Genomic DNA, 27774 nt, shown 5'->3' on the forward strand with positions numbered 1-27774 from the left:
GGTGCGCACGCGCTGTCGCTGCCGGCTGGTTTGGTGTCGGCCTGTGCCCCGGGACCGCGGTTTTGGGTGCGCTGTGCTGTGCTGTGCTGCTGTGAGAGAGTAGGCCCCGGAGTCGGTGCATGGTTTGATTTCATGGTCGGCGTTGTGGTGGCGGGGTTGAGAGGGAGTCCGTGGAGCTGTGCAGTGTTGTGATCTCTCCCCCGGGTGACCATGGCCATCAGTCAGTTACGCTCACTCCGAGTGTGTACATGTTTAGCGTGGCTGCTGTCCCTGTTCAAGAGGCTCATCTGCAGGTATTGTATGTACTGGTGGCCTCATATAATCACCGGCTTATTGTCCTGAACTGTCTGCAGGCTATTGTAGCTTTAAAATCAATAATTAAAACACAACATTTACTTTCTTCCAACAGTTGTCCTTTTACATTTGCAATTACCCCTCCCCCTTATTGGATCAGTGCATTTTTTGTGTATTTTTATCACTCAAATTATATTTGTATTTGTGTTATCACATTGCTACTTTTCAGCCTCCTAATCTCAGATAGTTGGCACTCCTGGTGACTAATGGTGCTATTAATGCCTGCAGATTTTGAATGGCAAAACCTTTTATTGGTGTGCGGAGCAATTCTGACTCCGAGTATGACCATATGACACAGGAATAGAAATTAGGCCATTCAGCTCATCGGGTATGCTCTACCATTCAATCATGGGTAATATGGCACATTGAGTAAAAAATGAGGTCTGCAGATGCTGGAGATCACAGTTGAAAATGTGTTGCTGGTTAAAGCACAGCAGGTCAGGCAGCATCCAAGGAACAGGAAATTCGACGTTTCGGGCATAAGCCCTTCATCAGGAATGAGGAGAGGGTGCCAGGCAGGTTAAGATAAAAGGTAGGGAGGAGGGACTTGGGGGAGGGGCGATGGAGATGTGATAGGTCCCTTGATGCTTAAAACTATCTGGGTGAAAGATTATCCTCTTGCGACATTGTTGAGAAACAAATGAACACCGCTGTTGGATGAGAGAGTATGGAAATGTAGGGCTGGGGTAGGTCAATTAGATGCTTCTTAAATGTGTGTTTAGCTGAAATGTGAACAGCTGAAATGTTGAGACCTGAAATTCAAAGCATAAAGGTGTAACTAGGAAAAAAGTGCTCTCGATGTGGAAATTTAAATAATTACACCTAGCGCTGGTTTTAAGAAGAAAATTGGGATAATATTTTAAGAACTATATACATCTTTACGAAGGCATATTGTTTATAGTTAATGACTGTTAGTGTCCTCTAATCTTCAATGGGTTTGGAGTGCAAAATACCTTTTAACCATCTGAGAACAACACATTTTGTGTTTCAAGAACTTCAATTGATGTGCAAATAGATTTGGGACCTATTGGTTTTTATGAATAACAAGTTTTAATATATGCAATAATGCTGTAAGTCAATCCCAAGGTATTTGACAGAAGAGGTATCATATAGAACTTGAAATCTGGCCACAGAAGGGAATATTAGGATAGTCCACCAGAAATTTGAACAAAGGTAGTTCTTCAGGAGTGTCTTTGTTGAAAAGACAGTGGTTAGGAAGGAATCCTAGCATTTAGGGGCAAACAGCTGAAAGCACATTTGGCAATGGTGTTATCATTTAGAAAGGGATGTTCAAGAGACTAGAACTTGAGGAGTGCAGAGGTCTTGGAAATGTGTAAGACTGAAGGCAAATACATGACTATGAGGAGGTGAAAGAACTTTGAAACAAGGATCAAAATTTTTAATTTGAGGCATAGTTGAATCAAGGATTGATGTATGCAATGAGAATAGATGAGGGCCACAGTGCTTAGTGCAAGTTAGCACTTGGTTTTGTATGACCTCAAGTTTTGTTGAGGCTGCCAAGAAGGAGGTTGGAGTAGTCAACTCTAGAACTAACAATGACGGGAATGAGGCTTTCAAAGATAGAATCGCTACATTGTGAATACAGGCCATTTGGCCCAAAAGGTCCACACTGACTGTCTGAAGAATGAACCAGCCAGACCCTATTACTCGACATCTGTCCTTGATTAATGTAGCCAATCCATACATCCCTGAACATTATGGGCAAATTAGTGTGGCTAGCTCACCTAACCTGCATGTCTTTGGATTTTGGGAGGAAATTGGAGCACCCGGAGGAAGCTCACGCAGATATGGGTCGAATGTGCACACTCCATACAGACAGCCGTTCGAGGCTGGAATTGAGCCAGAGTCCCTGGCACTGTGAGGCAGCAGTGCTAACCACTGAGCCAGCATGCTGCCCATTGAGTCAAGTGATGTTATGCAGATGAAAATAGGTGATTTTAGGGATGGTATTACTGCAGGAGAATTTTTGTGTAGCACTGAAAATTTAGTTTAAATAAAAACAAGTTTGTGAGGGTTGAATATTGGGGTCATAAGTAAAGTTAGAGTCTAGCTGAGACTTCTGGCTCAAGATGCTTTACAGCTGAGGGAGCAGCCATGACCAGGATTGTACATGGTCTGTTCAATTCACCAATTTGGTTATCAAACGTCCATACTGCGTAGAATTGTTAATGTGAAATCAATGCCCGAGAATGTGAAGAAGTATTAAAGCAGGTTTCTTTAAAATTATTCGTTTGTTGCTGTACACTGATCTCAATTTTTGGCATTTTCAATACTGGTCTGATGTAGGGGATTGTAAAACAGAAATTCATGCAGCATCTTGCACATCAGGAGGTATATTGCACTGTTCTCAATGTGATATTTTATTGTCTATAGTATTTTATAGAATCTCATTGAAATATTAATGTCTGCACCAGCATTTTTTTCATAAATTTTCTGATGTTTTCTTAAAGTTAAACAAAAAAGTAAGATTCCAGCTGAGAAAGCTGTCTCCTTGTAAGAACCTGTAACGGCACTTTTTTTTGCATTTTTGATTATGAACTGAAATAGGAAAAATGGCTGTCTTCAAAAAACACTATGAAGGATGATTTAGGCTGTGAATATAGGAAGTGTGGGATGTAATTTTGCAGATTACCCCAAAATTGGTGCAGTGGACAACCCAGAAGGTTACCTCCAAAATACAACGGGTCCTTGATAAAATGAGAAAATGGGCTAATGCATGGATGATGAAGTACAGTTTAGGTAAATATGTTCACTTTGGTAAGACAAAGCAGAGCAGGGCTTATACTCTGATTGTTAAGGTCCTGGGGAGTGCTACTAAAGAGCGAGATCTTAGAGTGCAGTTTCATATTCCTTGAAAGTGGAGTTGCAGGTAGATAGGATAGTGAAGGAGGCATTTAGGGTGCTTGTCTTTATTAGTCATTGCGTTGAGTGTCAGAGTTGGGAGATCATGTTGCAGCTGTACAGGACATCGGTTAGGCAACTTTTGGAATTTTGTGTTCAGTTCTGGTCTCCCTGCTTTAGTAAAGATGTTGTGAAACTTGAAAGTATTCAGAAAAGAGTTACAAGGATGTTGCCAGCGTTAGCGGATTTAAGATAAAGGATGAGGCTGTGTAGGCTGCGGCTATTTTTCCTGGAGTGTTGGAGGCTGAGGGTTTGATTCAATGAGGTTTTTCAAATCATAAGGGGTGAAGAGCCTTGATGAAGATGACTGCCTGCATCTCCAAAATATTTGTACTTTTACAGCTTCCACCAAAACCAGCTTTTGTTGTTAAAGGTGACTTCAGTATAACTTGCGTTACATTTGCTATTACATTGAAAGGAAAAGGGAGGTAGCACTAAAAACCTGTGATGAGTTGACATACAAAATGATGTTAAAGGGCAATACAAGTCCAGAAGTTGTCATAAAACTGATAAAAGTCTTATGGAACTGAGATTGATGGCATTCTAAAATGATGAAGGAGATGGATAATATCTATGCATTTAGGTTTCCTTTGGTTACAGAATCGGATGGCATTATGTGTATTCACATATTTACTCCACTAATGACACTTTAGGGATTATCTCTCAAACATCGATAATAAAATATTACATTAAACATGATTGATCTTGTACAGCTCTTCTAACTGAATACTTGTGCTCTTAAAACGAGTAGCATTCCAAGCCAGGATATTTCATGATATCTCCAGCACTGGCAGCTACAACCAAAGTAGAAAATTGCCAGAGTTCTGAAGAACAGTCATGTTAGACTTGACACGTTAACTTGTTTCTCTCTCCACTAATGCTGCCAGACCTCCTGAGTTTCCCCAACATTTCAGTTTTGATTATGGAAAGTCACACTTGTCCACAAGATGTGGGGCAAATGTTACATGGTCAATTATTATTGATAGTATATGCCAGTATACTATCAATGACCAGCAAAATGATGGAAGGTTTCATCACCACTGCCATCAAGTGGCACTTAGACAGCAAAAACTTGCTCACTGACACTCCTGTTAAGGTCCACAAGGACCATGCAGCTCTGACCTGATCAAAGCCTAGTCCAAACATGGCCAAAAGAGAATCTGTCATGCTCTTAACATCAAAGCAGCTTTTGACAGAATTCAGATCAAGGAGCCCTAAAACCTCCTGGAACCCTGCTGATTGGCAACCCATCCACATCGCTCATTTTCTTTTCCATCAACAGACAGTGACAGCAGTGTGTACCTTCTTCAAGATACATTGTGGCAACTCCCAAAGGTTGCTCTGACAACACCATCCAAGCTTGCAATCTTTACTATCTAGAAGGACAAGGGCAGCAGATGCACAGAATAGCCACCACCTGTCAAATTCTTTCTGGTTTTGAAGCCTGGAATTCCCTATCTAACTGTGCATGTACCTACACTCCAAGAACTGTCACAGTTCAAATATGTGGCTCACTGTCACCTCATCCAGGTCAACTGGGCTCTGCAATAAATGTTGGCTTGGCAAGCAGAGTCATATTGTCATAAAAAGAAACCGATCTTTTAGTCAAGGGAATATGCTATTCAGTCCTGGCCTGACCTGTAGTGACTCTGGTACTGTTTAGAATGACAAATGTTTGAATTGGTGATGAACTAGAAATGATGGTCCTGCTCCTCTCAGGTGACTGTTTCTACAGATTTGCAAGCTTAAGCTGCAGGTTCCTTTCCTGAACTGTTTCACCCCTCTCTTCCATCTTTGACATTCCATGACTAAATATTACTAGTCCATCCTATTATAACCTTCATGATTTGGCAAAGTTTTGTCTGATTGCGTTTTTGAAAAATAGTCAGTGATTATTACATAGAAGTGCACTTGTTGTTATATATATTTGGGTGCTTTGAAGTGCAGTGATTTGATCAAGATGTGTGAGCTTCAGGAACAGTAAACAAAAACTGAAATTGTTCCAAATCCTAAATCTAATTTCTAGGCTGTTGGTCCAACTTTGTAAATTATATTATTTGCTTCTGAAAGCAGAGTTGGGATCAGTCATGGCATAATATTTTATTAACAGTTTCTGGGCTGATAATCTTCAGTCTGTGAGCCAGTAATTGGTGAGCATTGTGACTTGATAGTATTGACAATAACCCATTCCATCACTTTGCTAACAATCAACGATAGACTGAGGCACCAATTGGCTTGGTTGAATTTATCCTTTTTTTTGTCTGGAGAAGACATATGTGATCAATTTTATACATTGCTGTGTAGATGCCTGTGTAGTAGATGTACTAGGACAGCTTGGCTAGGGGTTTGGTTGGTTCTGGAGCAGAAGTCTTAAGTAATGTTGGCAAAATGGTGTCAGGGTTAATAGCCTTTTCATTATCCAGCCCCTTCAATTATAGTTCAATGTCATGTGGAGTGAATTAAACTGGTCAAAAACTGTCATCTGTGATTCAGGAGACTTCAGGAAGAGGTAGAAATGGATGATCTACTTCTAAAACTTCAGTCTTGCCTTTTCCACTGATATGCTGAACTTCTCTATCATTGAAGATAGGATATTTGTGGGAGCTTCTTATGTTAGCTGTTTAATTGTTTCCCCACCATTCAAGTTTAGAAGTGGTAGGACAGCACAGCTTTGATCTGATCTGATCTGAATGTGGGATCTCGCAGTGCTATCAGTCAAACTTTCATATCGTATTTGACATGCACAGTCATGTGTTGTTGCCTCACCAGGTTGGCACCTCATTTTTGGGCATGTCTATGTTCCATGAATGCTGTCCTGCACACTCTCTAGTGAGCCAGATTTGGTCCCCTACTAAATGGTGGAGTTAGATATGCTAGGCTTGAGATTACAGGTTATGATGATGTGAAGGTACCAGTGTTGGACTGGGCTGGACAATGTTTAGCAATCACAACACCAGGTTATAGTCCAACAGGTTTATTTGGAAATACAAGCTTTTGGAGTGCTGTTCCTTCGTCAGGTAGCTATTGGAGTAGGATCATAGGACACAGGACACAATGTATAGTAAAAGGTCAAAGTGTCATACAACTGATGTGATTGTATTGTACAAACCTAGCTTGCTGTTAAATCTTTCATCTTGAGTCAGGAATGTGACTTGAAAGAAGTTCTTGGATTTACATATTACTGGATTGAAAATTGCAAGTGACCCATTCGAAGTGATTAAAGACTTAACAGCAATCCAGGTTTGTTCAATACATTGTGTCAGTTATATGACACTTTGATCTTTTACTATACATTCTATGTCCTATAATCCTGCCCCACTAGCTACCGGAAGAAGGAGCAAGGCTCCAAAAGCTTGCACTTCCAAATAACCCTGTTGGACTCTAACCTGGTGTGTGATCGAATATAATTTTACTGCTGCTAATGGCCTAAAGTGCTACATGTGTGCCCAGTTTTGAGTTTAAGCTGCATCTGATTTAACACTGGTAATGGCACACAACATGGAGGGTATTTTCACTGTGAAGGTAGGACTTTTTCCTAACAGAGACTGTGGGGTGGTCACTCCTGCTGATTTTGCCAGAAAGAGAAGCATCTTTAACAGGCAGACTGAGGATGAAGTCAAATGGGTGTTTGCCCACTGACCACCTGTTGCAAACCCAGTCTGGCAGCTTCAGAACTTGCTAGCACTTCTGAATATAAAAATAGAGGGGAAAAAAAAACCCTTTAGAACTCAGCTATTTTTGTTTGTGGTGGCTGCTGAGCTATTCGTTGTGGATATTGAAGTTGAAAATGTGTTGCTGGTTAAAGCGCAGCAGGTCAGGCAGCATCCAAGGAACAGGAAATTCGGCGTTTCGGGTACAAGCCCTTCATCAGGAAACACATCATTCCTGATGAAGGGCTTGTGCCCGAAACGTCGAATTTCCTTTTCCTTGGATGCTGCCTGACCTGCTGCACTTTAACCAGCAACACATTTTCAGCTCTGATCTCCAGCATCTGCAGACCTCACTTTTTACTCATGGATATTGAAGTCCCTCACTTCGTATATTGTCTGTATTTGCCACCTTCTGAATCTTCCAATGATTGTTCAACATGAAAGAATATTTAGATTTACTAGCCAAGCAGGTAGGTGCAGCATGTGGCAATTAGCATGAGGCTTTCTTACCTATGCTAACTTGATGCTTGAGATTCGTGGATTTGGAGTCAATGTTGAGGATTCCCAGGGCAAGACCCTCCTGACTGTGTGACTGTGTCAGGCTGTTGCCTGATTAGACTGTGGCATGTGTCTCCAGATGTTAGCAAGGAAGACTTTGCAGCATTGAGAGTTCTGGGTTTTTCCAGTGGGTGCCGAGTCAGTGTGGTCCATCCAGCTTCATTCTTAGACTTTGTGGCAATATGATACAACAGAATGGATTGAGAGAGCATTTGAGAAAAATACATTGCTGTGGGTCTAGAGTCACATGTACATCAGACCAATTCAGGACAGCAGATTTCTTTTCCTAAAAATCATTAGTGAACTCTGTGGGTTTTTTTTTGACATTCTACAATGATTTCCTGGTTACTGTTAAGACTAGATTTTGATACCAGTTTTAATTCGATTTCTGCAATGTTGGGATTTGAACCTGTGTCCCGAGAGCTGGATCCTGGGCTTTTGGATTATCATTGACTTTACTATTTCACCACCGCCTCCCATAGCAAAAGACAACATCAAGTATCTTATTATGTATTAGTTAAAGTGTATACTTGTCACATGTGCATAATTACATGTGTATAATCACACTTGTACAACAGTATTGGCCTCAATTCTAACCATTCATTTATAATCTCAGAAAGACCTGTTTAATCGGGGTACTTATAATACGAATGAATGAATTATTCACTGAAAATAGATGTTTTTCAGATCCTGTCTGAGAGTTGAATAAATGTAACTGAATGCTCTTGGGCCAGCATTTCTCAGGAGTGGCAATCATATGCTTGTTGCATTAGAAGGTGCATACTAGCAACTAAACAGCTCCTTCTTCTGATAGCAGATTTTTACATAGTGTTCCTTCAGAATGCAAAACTATTTCCATTTTGACAGGTCATAGAGATGTACAGCATGGAAATGAACCCTTCGGACCGATTCTTCCATGCCAAACAGATATCCTAACCTAATCTAATTCCACCTGCCAGCACTTGGCCGATATCCCTCTCAACCCTTCCTATTCGTGTATCCATTCAGATGCCCTTTAAATGCTGAAATTGTACCAGCCTCCAACACTTCCTCTGGCAGCTCATTCCATACACACACCACCCTCTGCGTGAAAAAGTTGCCTCTTCGTCCCTTTTATATTTTTCTCCTCACCCTAAACCTATGCCCTCTAGGTCTGGACTCCCGCACTTCAGGGAAAAGACCATTTGGTAAGTGTTAGGATGCCAGGAGAGTGAGGCACCTAGTGAGGAGGGAGTAGAGTGCCAAGTAGGTTGACCCTTATAATGTTTCTGATCTCGACAGTCACCTAATAGTTACCAAGGAGTTACCCTAGTTTAATAGTCTTGCTTTTTCAGAGTGACTGTGTGTATAACTGCAGTGGATTTCTGTGCTTTGTGGTTTTAATTAGATTCTTCTGGAGGTTCCGGCTATTAAGCAACTGGAATTTTGAATTTCTTGTACAAGGAGATCCGAAAGGAATTGCCCAAATCCCATCTATGGTTTAGAAATGATTATCTGACCATCGGAAAATCTGGACCATAGTGTCTTTGCCATCTCACTGAATCTAAGTAAGGAAATACAGATTAAAAAAAACACCTGGACAGTGAAACAAGTCCTATCATTGTGCTTGATTTGGAGTGCTCTGTTTACTAATCCATTTGAAAAGGGATCCTTTAGCCAAAAAGGATTGAGAATTATAGCATTATACTACAGCAAGCCCTTGTATGTTCCTTTTATAAAGAAAATGACCATTTTAAGTCTCATAAGACTTTGTCTGCACTTGTGTTTTAAAGGATTCTCTCTCTTCCGCTGTAGATCATTTAACCTTATTTCCCTTCCTGTTTTTTTCCCCTTGTTTTAGAATTCTCCACATTAAAGTTTTTCTGTTCCCTATCCACTCAGTCTGCCACCCTTGTCTTCTAAAGCTTTGTTGTCAACAAATGTGTCTTCTTAAGCAACTTCAATTAGTATTGCAAAATTATTTACTTAGTAGTTACTGCTGGATTAACTACGTAATATTCCAAGTAAATAGCTCATAAGCAAAGGAAGCTCACAGTTCTTGTGCATCTCAGCTGGATAGCAGTTGGAATATTATAAATAATCACTCACATCTGAGGTGGTAAGGGACATATTCATTTCTATTCTGACTTATAGTTTGAAATGTGGATGTCGGCAAGAGCAATATCATACTTGGGAGTGATATTTCCTCCTGTTCAACTGGTTTGTGCAGGCATATTGTGCATATTCACTCGAATCAAATTCAAATGGATCGCTATCTTTTGAAGTAGTACTCCTACAGCAAGTTTTATTTTAAAGTAGTTTGTGGCATCTACCTACTTGCCCTTCAGAAAGTGGGCGGCACGGTGGCACAGTGGTTAGCACTGCTGCCTCACAGCGCCTGAGACCCGGGTTCAATTCCCGACTCAGGCGACTGACTGTGTGGAGTTTGCACGTTCTTCCCGTGTCTGCGTGGGTTTCCTCCGGGTGCTCCGGTTTCCTCCCACAGTCCAAAGATGTGCGGGTCAGGTGAATTGGCCATGCTAAATTGCCCGTAGTGTTAAGTAAGGGGTAAATGTAGGGGTATGGGTGGGTTGCGCTTCGGCGGGTCGGTGTGGACTTGTTGGGCCGAAGGGCCTGTTTCCACACTGTAAGTAATCTAAGTAATCTAATCTAATCTAAAAGTCATACTGGAATGCAGCAACTTTTGTTGAAGAAAGAATGATGCCATATGTCCGCATAAGGGCAGTGAGTGACTTGAGGAGGAATTCATTTTGCTGGTTCCGTTATACCTGCTGACTTTGTGCCTCTTGATGGCAACAGTTATGACCTAGGAGATATTGCTGAAGTTGCCATTCAAATAGTATGCACTGCAACTGTGGTAAAATGATGATAAATGTTGGATGGGTGGGATATCAATAAAGCAAATTCCTTTTGTCCTCCTTGCTATTGAGCTGCTTGAGTGGTGTAGCTCCTCTAAACCAAGCAAGTGGGCAGTATTGTGTCACAATGTTGATTCAAATCTTACAGATGCTGGCGATGCATTTGAAAAATTAGGTGAGTCATGTGCTGCTGCTGGGTAAAAACACTGACTGCAGATGCTGGAAACCAGATTCTGGATTAGTGGTGCTGGAAGAACACAGCAGTTCAGGCAGCATCTGAGGAGCAGTAAAATCGCCGTTTCGGGCAAAAGCCCTTCATCAGGAATAAAGGCAGAGAACCTGAAGGGTGGAGAGATGAGCTAGAGGAGGGTGCGGGTGAGGAGAAAGTAGCATAGAGTACAATAGATGAGTGGGGAAGGGGATGAGGTGATAGGTCTGGTCAGGGAGGAGGGTGGAGTGGATTGGTGGAAAAGAAGATAGGCAGGTAGGACAAGTCATGGAGACAGTGCTGAGCTGGAAGTTTGGAACTAGAGTGAGGTGGGGGAAGGGGAAATGAGGAAACTGTTAAAGTCCACATTGATATCCTGGGGTTGAAGTGTTCCGAGGCGGAAGATGAGGCATTCTTCCTCCAGCAGTCTGGTGGTGAGGGAGCGGCGGTGAAGGAGGCCCAGGACCTCTATGTCCTCGGCAGAGTGGGAGGGGGAGTTGAAATGTTGGGCCACAGGGCGGTATGGTTGATTGGTGCGGGTGTCCCGGAGATATTCCCTAAAGCACTCTGCTAGCAGGCATCCAGTCTCCCCAATGTAGAGGAGACCGCATCGGGAGCAACGGATACAATAAATGATATTAGTGGAAGTGCAGGTAAAACTTTGGATGTGGATGGACGTGAGGGAGGAGGTGTGGACGGAGGTTTTGCAGTTCCTGCGGTGGCAGAGGAAGGTGCCAGAATGAGAGGGTGGGTTGTAGGGGGGCGTGGACCTGACCAGGTAGTCACGGAGGGAACGGTCTTTGCGGAAGGCGGAAAGGGGTGGGGAGGGAAATATATCCCTGGTGGTGGGGTCTTTTTGGAGGTGGCGAATGATTTGGTTTATGCGAAGGTTGGTAGGGTAGAAGGTGAGAACCAGGGGCATTCTGTTCCTGTTATGGTTGGAGGGGTGGGGTCTGAGGGTGGAGGTGCGGGATGTGGACGAGATGCATTGGAGGGCATCTTTAACCAAGTGGGAAGGGAAATTGCGGCCTCTAAAGAAGGAGGCCATCTGGTGTGTTCTGTGGTGGAACTGGTCCTCCTGGGAGCAGATACGGCAGAGACAGAGGAATTGGGAATACAGGATGGCATTTTTGCAAGAGGTAGGGTGGGAAGAGGTAATCCAGGTAGCTGTGGGAGTCTTCAATCTCTCACCCACAATGCGCAGCCCTCCAATCCCTCTGCTCCAATCCCAACCTCACCATCAAGCCAGCAGATAAAGGAGGCGCACTGGTGCACTGACCTCTACACCACTGAAGCCAAACGCCAACTTGAAGACAGTTTCCTCATTTCCCCTTCCCCCACCTCATCCTAGTTCCTAGCTCAACACTGTCCCCATGACTTGTCTTACCTGCCGATCCTCTTTTCCACCTATCCACTCCACCCTCCTCCCGCACCTGACCTATCACCTTCATCACCTCCCCCACTCACCTATTGTACTCTATGCTACTTTTTCCCCACCCACACCCTCCTCTAGCTTATCTCTCCACCCTTCAGACTCTCTGCCTGTATTCCTGATGAAGGGCTTTTGCCCGAAACGTCGATTTTACTGCTCATCGGATGCTGCCTGAACTGCTGTGCTCTTCCAGCACCACTAATCCAGAATGTGCTGCTGCTGACATGCTTGCAATAACCATGGCAATTTTGTGGCTGTTCTTGTATTCTTGTTAATACTTAGCCAAAGATGTTGACATTGAGGGAATTTGGCAATGATAATGTCAGAGTAACCATGTGCCTTTGGTATTCATGATTTGTTATTTGGAGTTGGTCATTGCCTTGTAGTTTCGTGATACAAATATTAATGAGATGGGAACAGAATTACCACATGGCAGGGGAGCATTGGATAATAGGCTATTAGTGTAGCAAGTTGGCGAATTGTTGAAAGGCAAGTTTTAATTTACCTGTAACATGCCAAGTTGCTGCAAACAAGCTTGACGTATGCACCTTCTCTATCTGATCAGTTACAGAATTTCCACATTTAAATTAAGTTCACATCATGTGTTGTATACGGAATTAACAGTATTTTGAAGTGTGAAAGCAGTAATACTTAAGGGTGCTCTTGTTGCGAAAAACAACTTTGACTAGTTTGCAGTCATGATTATTTTTGTTTTGCACCACCTTCTACTCAGATAATGTTCATGGTTACTGATATTGCAGTACCTTTGTTTGAAGTGCTCTGTTTAAAAAAAAAGCTTCCCGTTTCACCTTGATCACTGATTCTGAACCACTGTTTCGTAATTGAAACCTGAGCTTGCTACTTGGGAGCAAATCTGCATGAAGCAACAAGTCTCTTTAAATACACACCGAGCTGGAGAAGCTCAGCTGGTCTGGCAGCTTCTATGGAGGGAAGTAACGAGTTCATGTTTCAGATCACTGAAGAAATCCTATTGGACCTAATGTTAACTCTGTTTTTCTATCTCTCTCTCCCTCTCTCTCTCTCTCTCTCTCTCTCTCTCTCTCTCTATGGTTGCTTTTAGACCAGCTGAGCTTTTCCAGCACATTGTGTTTCTGATTTCCAGCATCTGCAGTACTCCACTTTCAGTTTAGCCTGTTGGAATAGATAGCAGGCAGACTGAATACTGCCCCTTTCCTTAATATTTAATTGCAAGTAAAATATTAAACTTGTTTAATTTCAAGCACAAGTCAGTTTAAAGTTTTACATCTTAACATCCAACTATGGCAATTTAACAATTGGTTTACGTTATTACATGATGTTAACTAAAAATCCTTGGGGTAACTCCTTCATGTAATGTTGAATTTCAGGTGGCTAATTATCGTCTAGCTTTTTTATAAAACAATTGCATAGTATTTGAGACTATTTAAGCACATTTTGTTATTTTTTTTAAATGGAAAGGTTACACATGATGTGCTAATGCTGCATTATTCTTTCCCTCAAGGTCTGGAAGGGGTAGGAAATTGAGTGGCGATCAAATAACCTTACCAACAACAGTTGATTATCCATCTGTTCCGAAGCAGGTACCCATTTTGAAAAAAATTAGTCTTGCCATTCAGTGGTCATTTTAATCGAGTGCTTTATTTGCTGTAATCAGCTGCAAGACAGTAGTATTTTTTTAGCAAATTAATAACTATGAAACTATTTTTCAATTGACATAAAAACTCCTTTCATTCACTAATGTTCTTTAGGGAAGGAAAACTATTACCATTGCCAGGTCTGACTTGCATGTGACTGCAAACCACAGCAATTTGATTCTTAGGCTGCTGAAATAGCCTAACAAGTCACTCAGTGCATTGGACATTGGGGATGGACAATATATGTACATACTGGCCTTGCCATTGACACCCACATCCCATGAAAGAATGAAGGAAAACAAAAACAGCCTGTACCTCTGGGCCAGGTGCATTTTATTACTTATTCTCAAAGGATATCATCGTTCTTGATTAACCAACATTTATTACTCACCCACCTGTCCTTTTGAGAATGGTGGTGAACTGATTTCTTGACAAGTACACCCAAAGTGCAGATAGATTGGAAGTTTCAGGATTTGTACCCTGTGATGAAGTGATGGCAATATGTTTCCAAGTCTGGAGGGTACATGATATCAAGGGCATTTTGCAGGTGGTGGTGTTCCCATGCGGCTGCTGAATGTATTCTAGGCAAAACAGATTGCAGTTTTGGAGGGTACCATTATAGAAAGCTTGATGCATTATTGTATTGTGCTTACCACAGCCACAGTAGGTCAATCCTAAAGAAAATTAAAAGCTTAAAGTTCTGGATGTAGGTTTGCTCACTGAGCTGGAAGGTTCATTTCCAGATGTTTCATCACCCTACTAGGTAACATCTTCAGTGGGCCCCCGGGCAAAGCTAAAGTGTTGGACAAGAAGTCAATCAAGAATCACAGTCATGCATTATTGGTTTTAAATTAACTGAGCATTAGAGTCATAAAGTCGTAGAGATGTACAGCATGGAAACAGATCCTTCAGTCCAACTTGTTCATGTCAATCAGATATAACCTAACCTATTCCTCTTTGTCAGCACTTGGCCCATATCTCTCCAAACCCTTCCTATTCATATACCCATCCAGATGCCTTTTAAATGCTGTAATTGTACCAGCCTCCACCACTTCCTCTGGCAGCTCACTCCATACACACTCCACCCTGTGTGTGAAACGTTGCCATGTCTCTTTTTATACCTTTCCCCTCTCATCCTAAACCTATGCCCTCTAGTTCTGGACTCCCGCACCCCAGGGAAAAGACCTTGTCTATTTATCCTATCCGTGCCCCTCATGATTTTATAAACCTCCATCAGGTCACCCCTCAGCCTCCAACGCCCCAGCCTATTCAGCCTCTCCCACAGCTCAAATCTTCCCACTCTTGAATCATCCTAGTAAATCTTTTTTTTGAACCCTTTCAGGTTTCAGAACATCCTTTGGATTGGAAGGAGACCAGAACTACACGCAATATTCCAACAACGGCCTAACCAATATCCTGTACAGCCGCGACATGACCTCCCAACTCCTGTATGCAATGCTCTGACCAACGAAGGAAAGCATGCCAAATGCTGCCTTCACTACCCTATCAACCTGCAACTCCACTTTCAAGGAACAATGAGCTTGCACTCCAAGGGCTCTTTGTTCAGTAACGCTCACCAGGACCTTACCATTCAATGTATAAGTCCTGCTCTGATTTGCTTGTCCAAAATGCAGCACCTCACATTTATCTAAATTAAACTCCCGTTTGCCACTCCTCAGCCCATTGGCTCATCTGATCAAGATCCCATTATACTCTGAGCTAACCTCCTTTGTTTTTGTCTGTAAAGCAACCCTCCACCACCATCCTGTTTTCTACCTTTGAGCCAGTTCTGTATCCAAATGGCTAGTTCTCCCTGTATCCCTTGAGATTTAAACTTGCTTCCCAGCCTCCCCTGAGGAACCTTGTTGAATGCTTTACTGAAGTTCATACAGATCATGTCGACTGCTCTGCCCTCATTAATCCTCTGCTACTTCTTAAAAAAAACTCAATTAAGTTCGTGAGACATGATTTGCCACGCTGACTATCCCTCATCAGTCCTTGCCTTTACAAATATATGTACATCCTGTCCCTCAAGATTCCCTCCAACCACCTGCCCACTACCGATGTCAGGTTCACTGGTCTATAGTTCCCTGGCTTTTCCTTATCATCTTTCTTAAATAGTGGCACCACGTTAGCCAACCTTCAGTCTTCTGGCACCTCACCTGTGACAATCGATGATACAAATATCTCAGCAAGGGGCCCAGCAATCACTTTCCTAGCTTCCCACAAAGTTCTCTGGTACAGCTGATCAGGACCTGGGGATTTTATCCACCTTTAACCGTTTCAAGACATCCAGCACTTCCTCCTCTGTAATTCAAGACGTCATCATCTATTTCCCTACATTCTGTATCTTCTATGTCCTTCTCCACAGTAAAAGGGTAAAAACAATGACTGCAGATGCTGGAAACCAGATTCTAGATTAAAGTGGTGCTGGAAAAACACAGCAGTTCAGGCAGCATCCGAGGTAAATACTGACGCAAAATACTAGTTAAGTATCTCCCCCATTTTCTGCGGCTCCACACATGGACTGCCTTGCTGATCTTTGAGGGGCGCTATTCTCTCCCTAGTTACCCTTTTGTCCTTAACGCATTTACAAAATCCCTTTGGATTCTCCTTACCCTTATTTCCCAAAGCTATCTCTTGTTCCCTTTTTTTGGCCCTCCTGATTTCCCTCTTTCATATACTCCTACTGCGTGTTGGAGCAACCTGGACAAGTAGAAGTATTTCACCTCCTGGATGAGGTTGGAAAGACTTTGGGGAGTTAGAAAGTGAGTTACTCAGCGCAGAATACTCCACGACCACAGTATTTGTGTGCAAAGTGCTGTATGTTCTTTGGTGAATGCTAATTCTCTGGTTGTTGAATGTCAAACGAACATTGTTAGACACACTCCTCATGGAGATGCTTATTGCCTGGTTGTTGTATGGTGTACATATTACTTGCCACATATCACAAACTTGAACGTTCAGGTTTTGCTGCATGTATGAAAGCACTAATGCTCTATTATCTGAAGTGTTGTGAATGTAGCTGTATACTGTAGCTATCGGAAACATTCTACCTCTGATGGAAGATCATTGTGACTGAGGGCACTGACGACTAATGTTAAGAGCGTCCACCCCTTTATTTTAATTCAGGTTCCCTGAAAATGGCACACAAATGGGTATCCTCATACATAAGCTTGAGAAACATCTGTTGAGCTGACTTGTTTTCTTAATGTCATTGTTCCATGTAAAGAAACTGCACCACATTTCAGGATGATTGTCAGGATAACTATTAGCATAAGCATAGGTGGTGTGAAAACTGGAAACAAATCACAATGGGGTCAATAGTTATTCTGTTTCAAATACAGAGGTAAAAGTACATGACCCGAAGCATGGTTTTTGGAATGTACCTATTCATGCCAGGTAACGATGATAAACAAAGGAGATTAGTGAATCAGATGGGTTTTTACGGCAGTTGATAATTTTGTTTTTCTTTCATTTTTTCTTTCCTTGAACTTAAATTTCACAAGTTTCGGAGATTGTTATAAAATAACTCCGTCGTTCTGAGTATCAGTCTAGTTAACCCCCTTCAATTTATTTGCATCCTTCCGAACAAAGGAGACCAAACTGCATGTGGTATTTGAGACATGGTCTCACCAATACTGTGTATAACTGAAGCATATTTTCTTTACTTTTGTGTCAAATTCCTCTTGTAATAAAGGATAGTCTTCCATTTGCTTTCTTAGTTACTTAATGAACCTGCATATTACCAGTTACTCAAGCACCTAGATCCGTCTGCATCTCACAATTCCACAATTGTGCTCTGTTCAAGTAATATTCTAGTTTTTTTTTGTTTTCTCCAATTTCACATTTTCTGAGATTATATTTGCATCTACCAGATTTTTTGCAAGCTCACTCGAGCTGTCTATATCCCATCTGCAAACCCCATGTGCCTTCTCAATATACTTTCCTGTTTATCTTTTTTGTCATCTGCAAGTCTAACTTTTTGATATCATTTGTAAAAGCTTACTGTGCGTAAACACAGACCTGGTCAGGATTTTGCTTGTCATGTCCAGCCGATTTGAAAATGTTTTATTCTTGATTTCTGTTTTTTGCCAGTCAGTGAGTTTTATCTCCATGCTAACGTGTTATGCTCTACACCATGAACTTTTATTTTCTACAAAATATATAAATGGGGTACCTTGTCAAATGCCTTCAGGAAATTGAAGCCCAGCATATTTATAGGTTGAATTCCCTGATGCTGTCTGGCTTGCTGTGTTCTTCCAGCATCCTGCTTGGCTACCCCTTTATCTGCAGCATATCTTATTCCGTCAATGACATCTAATTGGTTAAATTAGATTAAATTAAATTGATTAAATTAAACATGGGCCCGGAAATTCCAAGGAGTGGCAGCCACAGTACTCCCCGCTGTACTCCCATTCTGTTTCATTGAGGACTAAACTCCCACATTTCTGGCCAGGACTCTTGAACCCAGCTCCTCAAACATGCAGACCAAACTTGAAATGAAACAGAGTTTCATTTGAAATGAAATGAAACAGAGTTCAAGATATCTGAGAGAAGTTGAACTGTGTTCCATTTTGAAGCTACTAGTGAGTGTGTTCTGAGATGTAAATGTCCAAGAGTACAACACTTTTAGGCTTTGTTGAGCTGACAGTAATTAACGTGGTCTTTAACCTGTGTACCAAGTGTGCAGCCACAAAATGAATGATTGTTGCCATTTTGGGCTTCAATAAATAGCATTTTCCTGTGGGAAGGGAGTATGCACTATGTATTGATAAGAAGAAAACTCTGCTGGTGCGCATTTGAGAGGTTCAATTTATCGAATCTTCGGTTGAATTAAGGGTTTCCAATTTATAAGCTGACAAAACAAAAAAACTAAAAAGTTTGTTTGATAATGTGGAGGTTGGTTATTTGGAGCTGATGTAATCCATTTTTTAAAAATCTCCTAAGCCTGAGGTCGAAGAATGGAGTTCCTGGGATGAAGACGGTCCAACAAGTATTAAAATTGAGGGAGGCAATGGTAATATAGCAACACAACAAAATGGCACGGGAGAGCCTGAAGAACCTGATTACTTTAAAGATATGACACCAACCATACGAAAACCTCAAAAAGTATGTCATACTAATATTCTCTATGCTAAAAATGAACAGTAGAAAAATGTTTAAGCAAACTTTAATAAGCAGGTTATTAATTTTTTTATACTATTGATAAAATTATCCAATTACGTTGTATATTTTAGATTCAATTTGTACTACTGACTTTGCTTGGACTTGGACAGACTTTGATTTCAATTTTTGTAAAGTTTGTTGAAGAATACAAAATTCTTAAAATCCTATCTTAAATTCAGTAAGTTTTTGCTTGAATTAACACATTTTTCTTTATTTCATAGATTATTATTAAGAAAAAAGAACCGTTAAATTTTGGAATGCAAGATGGTAATGTAGGATTTTCCAGTAGACTAGCAGCTACACAGGACATCCCATTCAATCAACCATCAGTATGTATTTTAATTACATTGCATTGAATTTTATTTTTAATAGCTCCCAGGAAAAAAAAGGATTAAGTGACTGATCAGAGCTAGGCTTTGTTTTATGGTGTGTAAAACATTTGAATTTTTATTGCAGAGTTAAAATCAAGTGAGTCTATTTAGGCTAACGGTCATGATGTTTCAGAATTTCCCTTAAGCTTTATGGTGTGAGGGTACCAATTGTTGTTCTGCAATTATCATTGGAAATGCTAGTGCAATTCTACAAATGTTAACTGATCAAGTGAGTTTTAAATTACAATGTCAGGCATGGAATTAAATTTGTTTAAAGTGCCTAATTCCTGATGAAGGGCTTATGCTCGAAACGTCGAATTCTCTATTCCTGAGATGCTGCCTAACCTGCTGTGCTTTGACCAGCAACACATTTGCAGCTTAAAGTGCCTAAAGCCTTATCACTATAATGATTAAATTCTTTCACAAATTGTTAATTAATATTGTTTTGCATTCTCTCATCTTCAGCAAAAGTGGCAGGGGAGGAAACGTAGTCTATATTGCCCAGTAATGTTAACTTGAATCCAAGTTTCTCAGTGTCTTGTCTTTGTTTTCCTTGGTGTTATTGCTTACACATTAATCAGTTGACTTTGAAATGCATTGTGTGCATGAAAGACAGTATCAATTGCTCAGATCTTCCATTAGTAAGGAAGTCATTGCAGCAGGGCAGACTGGAGTTGTGGGTCAGAACCTGGGGGTGTCTTGCTGTAGCTGATTGCATGGGAATTGCCAAGGAAATTGAAAATACTAATGGGCCCTTATCCAGACTGGAATCCTCCACAGGACTCCTCAATGCTGGGTCAGATTTGGAGAGTCTGCACAGTTCTGACTGATTTAGGCTTTGTAGTTGTCCAGGAAAAGTTAGAAGTTTGAAACCCGTTGAAGTTTCAGTATGATCAATAAACTAACTCACTATTGTCACACACCTGGCATAACAATTTCACCCCGGCAGCCTCAAAGCACATCTTTTCCACCCATCTCTGACTCCAACTCCCCACTGATCGCCACCAGACAGAAGCATCCCATCCATTACTGCCACCTCCTTCCAACCTGACCTTTTCGGACTCAGCCTACTTGTCTCACTCTGGCAGTGCCACTTTGTCCTAACTGCTGTCACGGAGTACTGGCCCGCTTTCTTGGCACCCTACCCACACACTTACCTTAGACTCTGATTCTCTCAATAACTGTAAATGTGGCTACAGTGCTTTAAATTTCAGAAGACAGCACTCTCATTTGACAAAGGGAGCATGATTTTCACATCAGGTTTCTGTTCCTATCTGCATGGATTCCTGGGTTCATCTATCAGATTCAGTTGGTTAACTTCCTGACTCAGAGATTTACCCAGAAAAACCAGATCAAAGGGTGTAGGTCATTTTTAATCTTACCTGATTCAGAAACGGTTTCTGACCTAGTTTGGAAAATTTTTAGGCCAAATGTTTCTTGTATGTTTTTGGGATGTAAACATCTCTGGCAAAGCTAACATTTATTGCATGTAGCCTATGAGAAGGTGATGGGAAGCCACTTCCTCTTGAAAAACTGCAATGCGTGAATTGTAGATATACCCACTATGTGATGAGGGAGGAATTTCAAAGATTTTGACCTACTAACAGTAAAGGAATGGTGATACAATAGTTCTTTTGTATGTATCTAAAATTCAGAATTGTCTATGATTAATAGAGTAATTAAATCTCATTGTAGATATCTAGTTTTTGAAGCTGGATCATATTGCATTCCGTTACAACTTCCATGGAAAATGATTTCTGTTTCTTCCTCTCTTACAGCCTGAACTGGGGGATTTTGAGACTTGGCAGGAAAATACTAATGCCTGGGAAGAGGAGGGTGATGCCACCTGGGAGGCAGAGGAAGTGCTGAGGTACTCAAATTTAGATGCTATTGGTACCCAAATAGAGTAGAATCATAAAATTCTTAGGGTGGAAGCAGGCCAATTGGCCCATCGAGTCCACACCAACCGTCCAAACAGCAATCCACTCAGACCCGTCCCTGTAACCCTGCATTTCCCATGACTAATCCATCCAGCCTGCACATCTTCAGACTGAGAGGAAACCCACACAGATACAGGGAGAATGTGCAAATTCCAACAGACGGTCATCCAAGAACTGAATTGAACCTGGGTCCCTGGCGTTGAGGCAGCGGTGCTAACCACTGAGTCACTGAAGGTCATTAAGATTTTGTGATTAGGTGAAGTTATTTTGTTCTGAATATATGGAAAACATTTGGAATGTTACATTTCCTAATATCCCAAGGAGCCTCCAAGAAAGCAGTGCTGATGCTAGGTAGGGATATTGGCCTCCATGATCAAGGAGGAACATCATTAATCTGGAGACTGGCAAATATTCCATCAAACATCTGACTTGAACTTTTAAAAACACACTGAAAACTCTATTATAGCAGTCATTGTATCGATGCAGCTGGTTTAGTTCATCTGCACAAATATAAATGTCAATAGTGATGGGTTTTCCTACTTTCAAGATTATTACCCAATTCCATTGTAAGGTCAAACACACTGCTTCAGTCACAAGGGTTACGTATTCAGCAGAACACGAATCGTCAGTGCAATAGCCAGCTGCTTTGCTTATGTAGGGATGGCCGTTAGTAAAGACGATTGGACTCCGAATCCATTCCAAGACAACATCCTTGGGCTGCGGTGACCATTGTCTTACAAGTGCAATCATTTTCCTTTACGACTTGCTGACATCTAGCTGAATGCAAGATTTTTCTTTGACCTAATTCTTGTCAGGGTTCCATGGTGCCATACTCTGAGCTTGAGACACAGCAGTAGTTACGTCCACCTTTCCTGGAAGTATTCAACTGTTTGAATCTGCACAAATTGGTAGTAAGCTTGCAAGTCTTAATAGTAGACAAGAAACCATCATAAAAGAACCATCATTTGATACTGCAACAAGTGCAGTAATACTAAGTTGTGTATAATGGCTTACACTATTGTTTTTACACTAATACCCTAACCAAAGCACATAAATGTTAAACAATAAGTTGCAGTTACATTTGACATTGTAGAAGTCCCAGGGAGCTTCATAGGAGTCCACTCAGGCAAAACCTGGCGTGAGCTAAAGAGATATTCAGTGCGTGGGAGCTACTGATAGTGGAGCAACTGGGGTGAGAGATCCATCACAGTAAAGCAGTTTTAAAAATTGTTTCATGGGATATGAGTGTCTTTGATGAAGTCAGCATTTGTTGCCCATCCCTAATTACCCTTGAACTGAGTGACTTGCAAAAGCCAATCACATTGCTTTGGATCTGGAGTTGCACATTTGCCAAACCAGATAAGGACAGCAGATTTTCATTTTCTCAGAATTTTAGTGCATCATGTGTGCATTTACACCATGTGACACTTTCAGCTTTTCATTGCGGATCTTATTAATTAAATTCCATTTCTACTAGCTGCTATCCCCCAAAGTCCTTGCATCTGGTTTTTATGTAATGTGCAATCACAAAAGAAAGGTCTGCTTTTCAATGCTTTTAAACTATTTCAAATTGTCATTAGACAACATCTGTGATTTTAATTTGCTTTTTCATTATATTGCATTTTGACTTGTGTTTTTTGGTGGATATACTGATACAGATATAGATCTGACTCAGTACAAAGACTTTGTGAACTTTTAAAGGATAGCTCTTTGTCGTTACCTAACTATTTCCATTCAGTAGTCCAGAACTTATTTGGAATGTTTCCCCTATGTGTGCTTCAACTCCCATACTTCGATTAGCTTCCTGACTGTGTAACTCTGTCAGTTTTTAAAGTGCTTGTACGTAAGTAAAATATTGCAGTTCTGGATTCTTATGACCTGAAATATTAATTCATTTCCTCAGTATAGATGCTGCTTGATCTGAGTATTTCCAACATTTTCAAATATTTAAAATACTTAATTTTAAATACTTTTCTTTGCCGATGTTGATGGGAATGGAGGATCTGAATTATAAGGAGAGGATGGATAGGTTGGGACATTTTTCATTGGAGCATAGGAGGTTGAGGGGTGACCTTATAGGGATTTATAAATCATGAAGGGTATAGATGAGATCAATGGTTTCCCTAGGGTTGGGGTTTTTAAAACTAGGGGCTATTCAGGCTATTTATCACTATTTTTAAGGTGAGATGAGAAAGATTTAAAGGCTTGAGGAGGCAACTTTTTTTTTTAAGTAATTCCCAAATGGACTGAACTTTCCAAGGAAATGGTGGATACAGGTGTAGTACAGCATTTAAAAGGCATTTGATAAGTACATGATTAAGAAATGTTTGGAGGGGTATAGGCCAAGCAAGGGTAGGTGGGATTAATTTACCTGGGGATTATGTCCGGCCTGAACTGGTTGGACCAAAAATTGTTTCCTTGCTGTATGGGTTGGAGTCTACAAATGCACATTAGCAGAATTGTGTTTCTTCTACAAGATGCACTGCAGAAATTCACGAGCTGTCCCCTGCACAGCACCTGGACAAATCCATGACCACTACCATCTAGAATGACAAGGGCAAGATATGTGAGAGCCTTGAAGTTACTCTCCAAGATTGTCGCTATCCTGACTTGGAAAATATATTGTCCTCCTCTGTGTTGCTGGGTCAAAATCCCGAGCAGCATTGTCAGTGTTACTACACGAACTGACGTGTAGCAGTTCAAGAAAGCAGCTTGCCACTACTCTCTCAAGGACACTTGCATTGAGCAGTAAGTGCTGGCCCAGTCAGCAACACCCACGTCCTGAGAATGACTTAAAGTACAGCAGATGGACTGAATGTTCAGAAATTTAATATAAAATTATTCACATTGTTTTAAAGTATGCATGTGCTGAATACAGATGTCCTTTTTCTGAACTAAAATAACATTGAAAAGCTGCATCTTGTTACAAAGTTATCGGAACTGTTAAATGCTGATTGTGCAAAAGATTTAGTTCAGTGATTTGAAGTCCCTAGTTGAAGCATCAATATTGAGAGCTGCTCGAAGGTAATTTCAAATACTGTTTTGGCTTACTGTGCAAGTTGTTTTTATATCAATTTTTTTTCCACTATTTGTTTCACTTGAGCCATGCATTATTTTTCTAGTTCTCAAAAATGTTTCTAACGCTCTCTGTTCATTTTCTTCCTGCCTCTGCCCACCCTTCAGGCAGCAGAAACTTGCGGAGAGGGAGAAGAGGTCAGCTGAGCAACAAAAGAAGAAGATGGAGAAGGATGCACAAAGATTACTGAGAAAAGAACAGAATAAAATTGCTGTAAAACTTTCATAACTGTGAGCGATGTATGGACCTGTCACTCAGCAAAGGAGCAAGTCGTATTTCCCTCCCATGGCCAACGATGATCAGTACACTTCAATGAAGAACATTTTTATAAGTAATTTCTACTGATGTGCATTTGACCATTTTAGCTCAACTCACCATCTGATGCTCAGAAAACTTCATGGATTACTGGAAATCATTGGGTTAGATAGAAGATTTTACAGTATATATATATACAGTATGTTCTCAGCTATCCAATCAGTGCATTGTTGAGTACAGTACTTCATTGCACCAGTTCCTGATCACCTTAATAGGTTATTTCCTGGAGTTCTTTTCTGATTCTTCAGGTTGAATATAGGAATATTTATAGCTTGATGGACATAATTTATCTGTGTGTAAAATATATTTTATTTGGAATTATATTTAATCACCAATGTATGCTGGTTTGTTCCTTTGTGTGTCTGGATTTATCAGTTTTCCATCTGTTCTATTACACCAGGCATTGAAATATTACCAATGAAATCAATGAATTATCAAAACAAGAGATTTTGTGCTGTATATATTCCTTTTAACGGGTTATTGAGAATAATAAATTTAAAAGAAGTTACTAAATGCATTTGTATATATCGAGTAAATTGTCTACTTTGGAGTAATTGGCTGCAGCTAAATAGAGAAATGTCACTGAAACTCTTTAGTTCTAAATTCTTAACCTTTTGATATTCTGGAAGTTAACAGTTTTTGGTTGAGATTATTAATTCAAGTACAAGTTCTGCTGGAAGCAATGAAGCTTGTATCAAAAGTCATGGAAAATGGTCTTTGTCACAGCACTGTAAAATTTGAAACATTATGTAGTTTACAACTCTGCAGCATTTGCCATACTTGTGTCTTTTGGAAACCAGCCAAGTCATTTTTTTAAAAAAATTAAACTGTTTTGTTTATTCCCTTTAGTTACTTTCAGATGATGTCTTAAGTGAAGATGGCAGTTGTTCTGCTGTAAGTTGATGCAAATTTGTAGTTTGATTTCTATAATTCATAACTGAGAACATTTTTATTACTGTCTTAAATAAGACAAACCTAAGGAAACCTAAGCTTTCTCTACTAATACTTTAATGCTACTCCTACCCATCTATTTTCAAATGTTTCAATTTAAACATACTTATTGGATTGTTGAAATACACTTGGTTTGCATATGACTTATCAAAATTAATGTGCTTCCAACTTTGGTTCATTTTCCAAAATAGTTGGTCACCCAAGGTTGTTCTTTTCTTATTCTGTGCACTTCATTTTAGGGTAACTTTTCAAAATAAAATGAAGAGTTACATTCGGCATTTCTATTAGTATGCTAAACAAAGCAACATGCATCATCATGATAAAAAGCTGATGGTAGCTTTTAAATGATCCATGCAATATCTCTTGTAGTTGGATGCATGTTTCAGTCTGTGCACTGTATATCTTGCAATTGAGCATTTTGCGGTAACATTTTCTTTCTGATTCAGTGCTTCTCAAATCTGTAATTACTTCAAACAAATTTGGTGAAAGTATTGCTGAATCCAGTAAACAATCCCCAACATCTGAAATTATTTCAACAGCCTTGGTTTTGGCATTGAACAGTAACCTTAGATCTTGAGTGGCCATATCCGATGTCTTCGCAGGTCGACTTGACGAATAATTTGAATTCTTACAAGCTGATAATCATTGCCTCTTTGAAGTGTAATTCTTTCTTTGAGCATCTGTAAGTTTGTTTCTTGCTACTGCTTTACTTCTTTTCAGCAACCTTTACACTAAGCAATGTAAATTGTATAAATTTTTCGGCCTGTACAGTACCCATGTTTAAATCTATTGCACAGTACATTGTACAGTATTAAAAGGGTCGTTGAAAACTCATGCAATTTTTGTTCTATTCAATGAGTGGGACACTTAATGAAACATGAAGCACTATAGCTTTTACTATCTGATTTTTCCTACAAAACCTTTACTTTCTCCTAATAGGGGTGAACAATCAACTGCATGTTCAAATGTTTTGAAATGATTTCTATGTTTTGGTTGCTTTCAAAAGTCATTTTTTTGTTGAAAAATAAACATTTGTGTTTTATATTTTGGTTCATGTCCAGCTTTGATTACAGACAGAAAGAAGTTTGCATTTCACATTAGTGGTACAGAACATCCTAAAGTCACTGACAACATTCAAATGGATGATGTGTCTGTAAAATTTAGATCATACCAGGACACCACCTAAAAGGTTTAGTAATGCATTTAGAGGGAACACAAGCTTCTTCAAGGACTAATTCTTAACCTTGGACTTTTAGCTGCAGTTCTCTGTTGTAGTGAGCACCTAGATTAGAGGAGTGGCTACTTCTGGACAGGAAAAAGATTTTTCAAGCAGTTACTGTAAAAACCCACAAAACAGTTCTAGTGATTCTGAATTGAATCACTTCTTAATGTCACTTGACTATAAATTACCATTCTACATATTAGTAGAGAAGCACATAATGAGTTTGTATGACTTAATTCACACATGGAATATGGACGTTGCTGATAAGTTCAGTATTTATTACTAATTTTTATTGGTCCTCAAAGATGTTGGTAATCTATGTTCTTCAATAACTGTATTTGGTTTAGTACTTTTTATACTTTGAGTTCTATCATATTAATATGGCAGTGGTTTGCTAGACAATTTCCAATTGCAGGTGAGTCAGTCAAAACTTGGATCTTGAGTCATATGTGACTTGAATGGGTAAAGATGTCAGGTTTCCTTTGCTACAGGGCATTAATAAACCAGATGCACTTTTATGATCGATAGTTTTCTGATCATTATGTTGATTATAGCTCTGTTATAGATTTAAATAGATGATTTAAATTCGTGCCTCCCACAACAGGGCTTAAAATGGTCTGTCTGGATCATAACTCTAATCCTTTGCATTACTATTCCAGTAATATTCACACTGTGCCATCTTACACCTCAAAACTTATTATACTTACTATGAACAAACTTTAAAATATTAGATGGAAAATGCCACAGCAGATTCGTATGACTTCTTATTAACTGTTTTAATGAAAGCTTCACTTTGTATAAACTTTTTTGGAGACAAAAAAAACTGCAGATGCTGTAATCCAAGATAGACCAGCAGGAGGCAGGAAGAACGCAGCAGGCCAGGCAGCATCAGGAGGTGGAGAAGTCAATGTTTTGGGTGTAACCCTTCTTCAGGACTGGGGATGGGTGAAAGGGGAGCTGCAGATAAAAGGGTGGGGGGTTGGGCTGCTGAGGTGGGAATAGGTAAACACAGGTGCAGGGTATCACTTGGGTCAATGGGAGGAATGAATTCGGTTGGTAGCTGGAATGAAAGGGAGGGGAAGGGGATGGGAAAGGAAGTTAATTAAAATTGGAC

At 40.3% G+C, this 27774-nt stretch overlaps 1 protein-coding gene across 2 annotated transcripts; it reads left to right on the top strand.

The window, feature by feature from the left end:
- ebag9 (estrogen receptor binding site associated antigen 9) lies at window positions 1-26404 on the top strand. Of its 2 annotated transcripts, XM_060824171.1 has the most exons (6): window positions 1-293; window positions 13484-13562; window positions 18567-18728; window positions 19007-19114; window positions 20935-21026; window positions 24280-26404. In XM_060824171.1, exons 1-6 carry the CDS (start codon window positions 211-213, stop codon window positions 24398-24400), a joined length of 645 nt encoding a protein of 214 aa, XP_060680154.1. In that variant the 5' UTR covers window positions 1-210; the 3' UTR covers window positions 24401-26404. The 2 variants fall into 2 exon arrangements, with proteins under 2 accessions (XP_060680154.1, XP_060680155.1); XM_060824172.1 differs by lacking the exon at window positions 13484-13562.
- Window positions 26405-27774: the final 1370 nt, after the last annotated feature.

Source organism: Hemiscyllium ocellatum, chromosome 4 (genome assembly GCF_020745735.1).
Source record: "Hemiscyllium ocellatum isolate sHemOce1 chromosome 4, sHemOce1.pat.X.cur, whole genome shotgun sequence".
In the NCBI taxonomy this organism is placed as follows: domain Eukaryota; kingdom Metazoa; phylum Chordata; class Chondrichthyes; order Orectolobiformes; family Hemiscylliidae; genus Hemiscyllium; species Hemiscyllium ocellatum.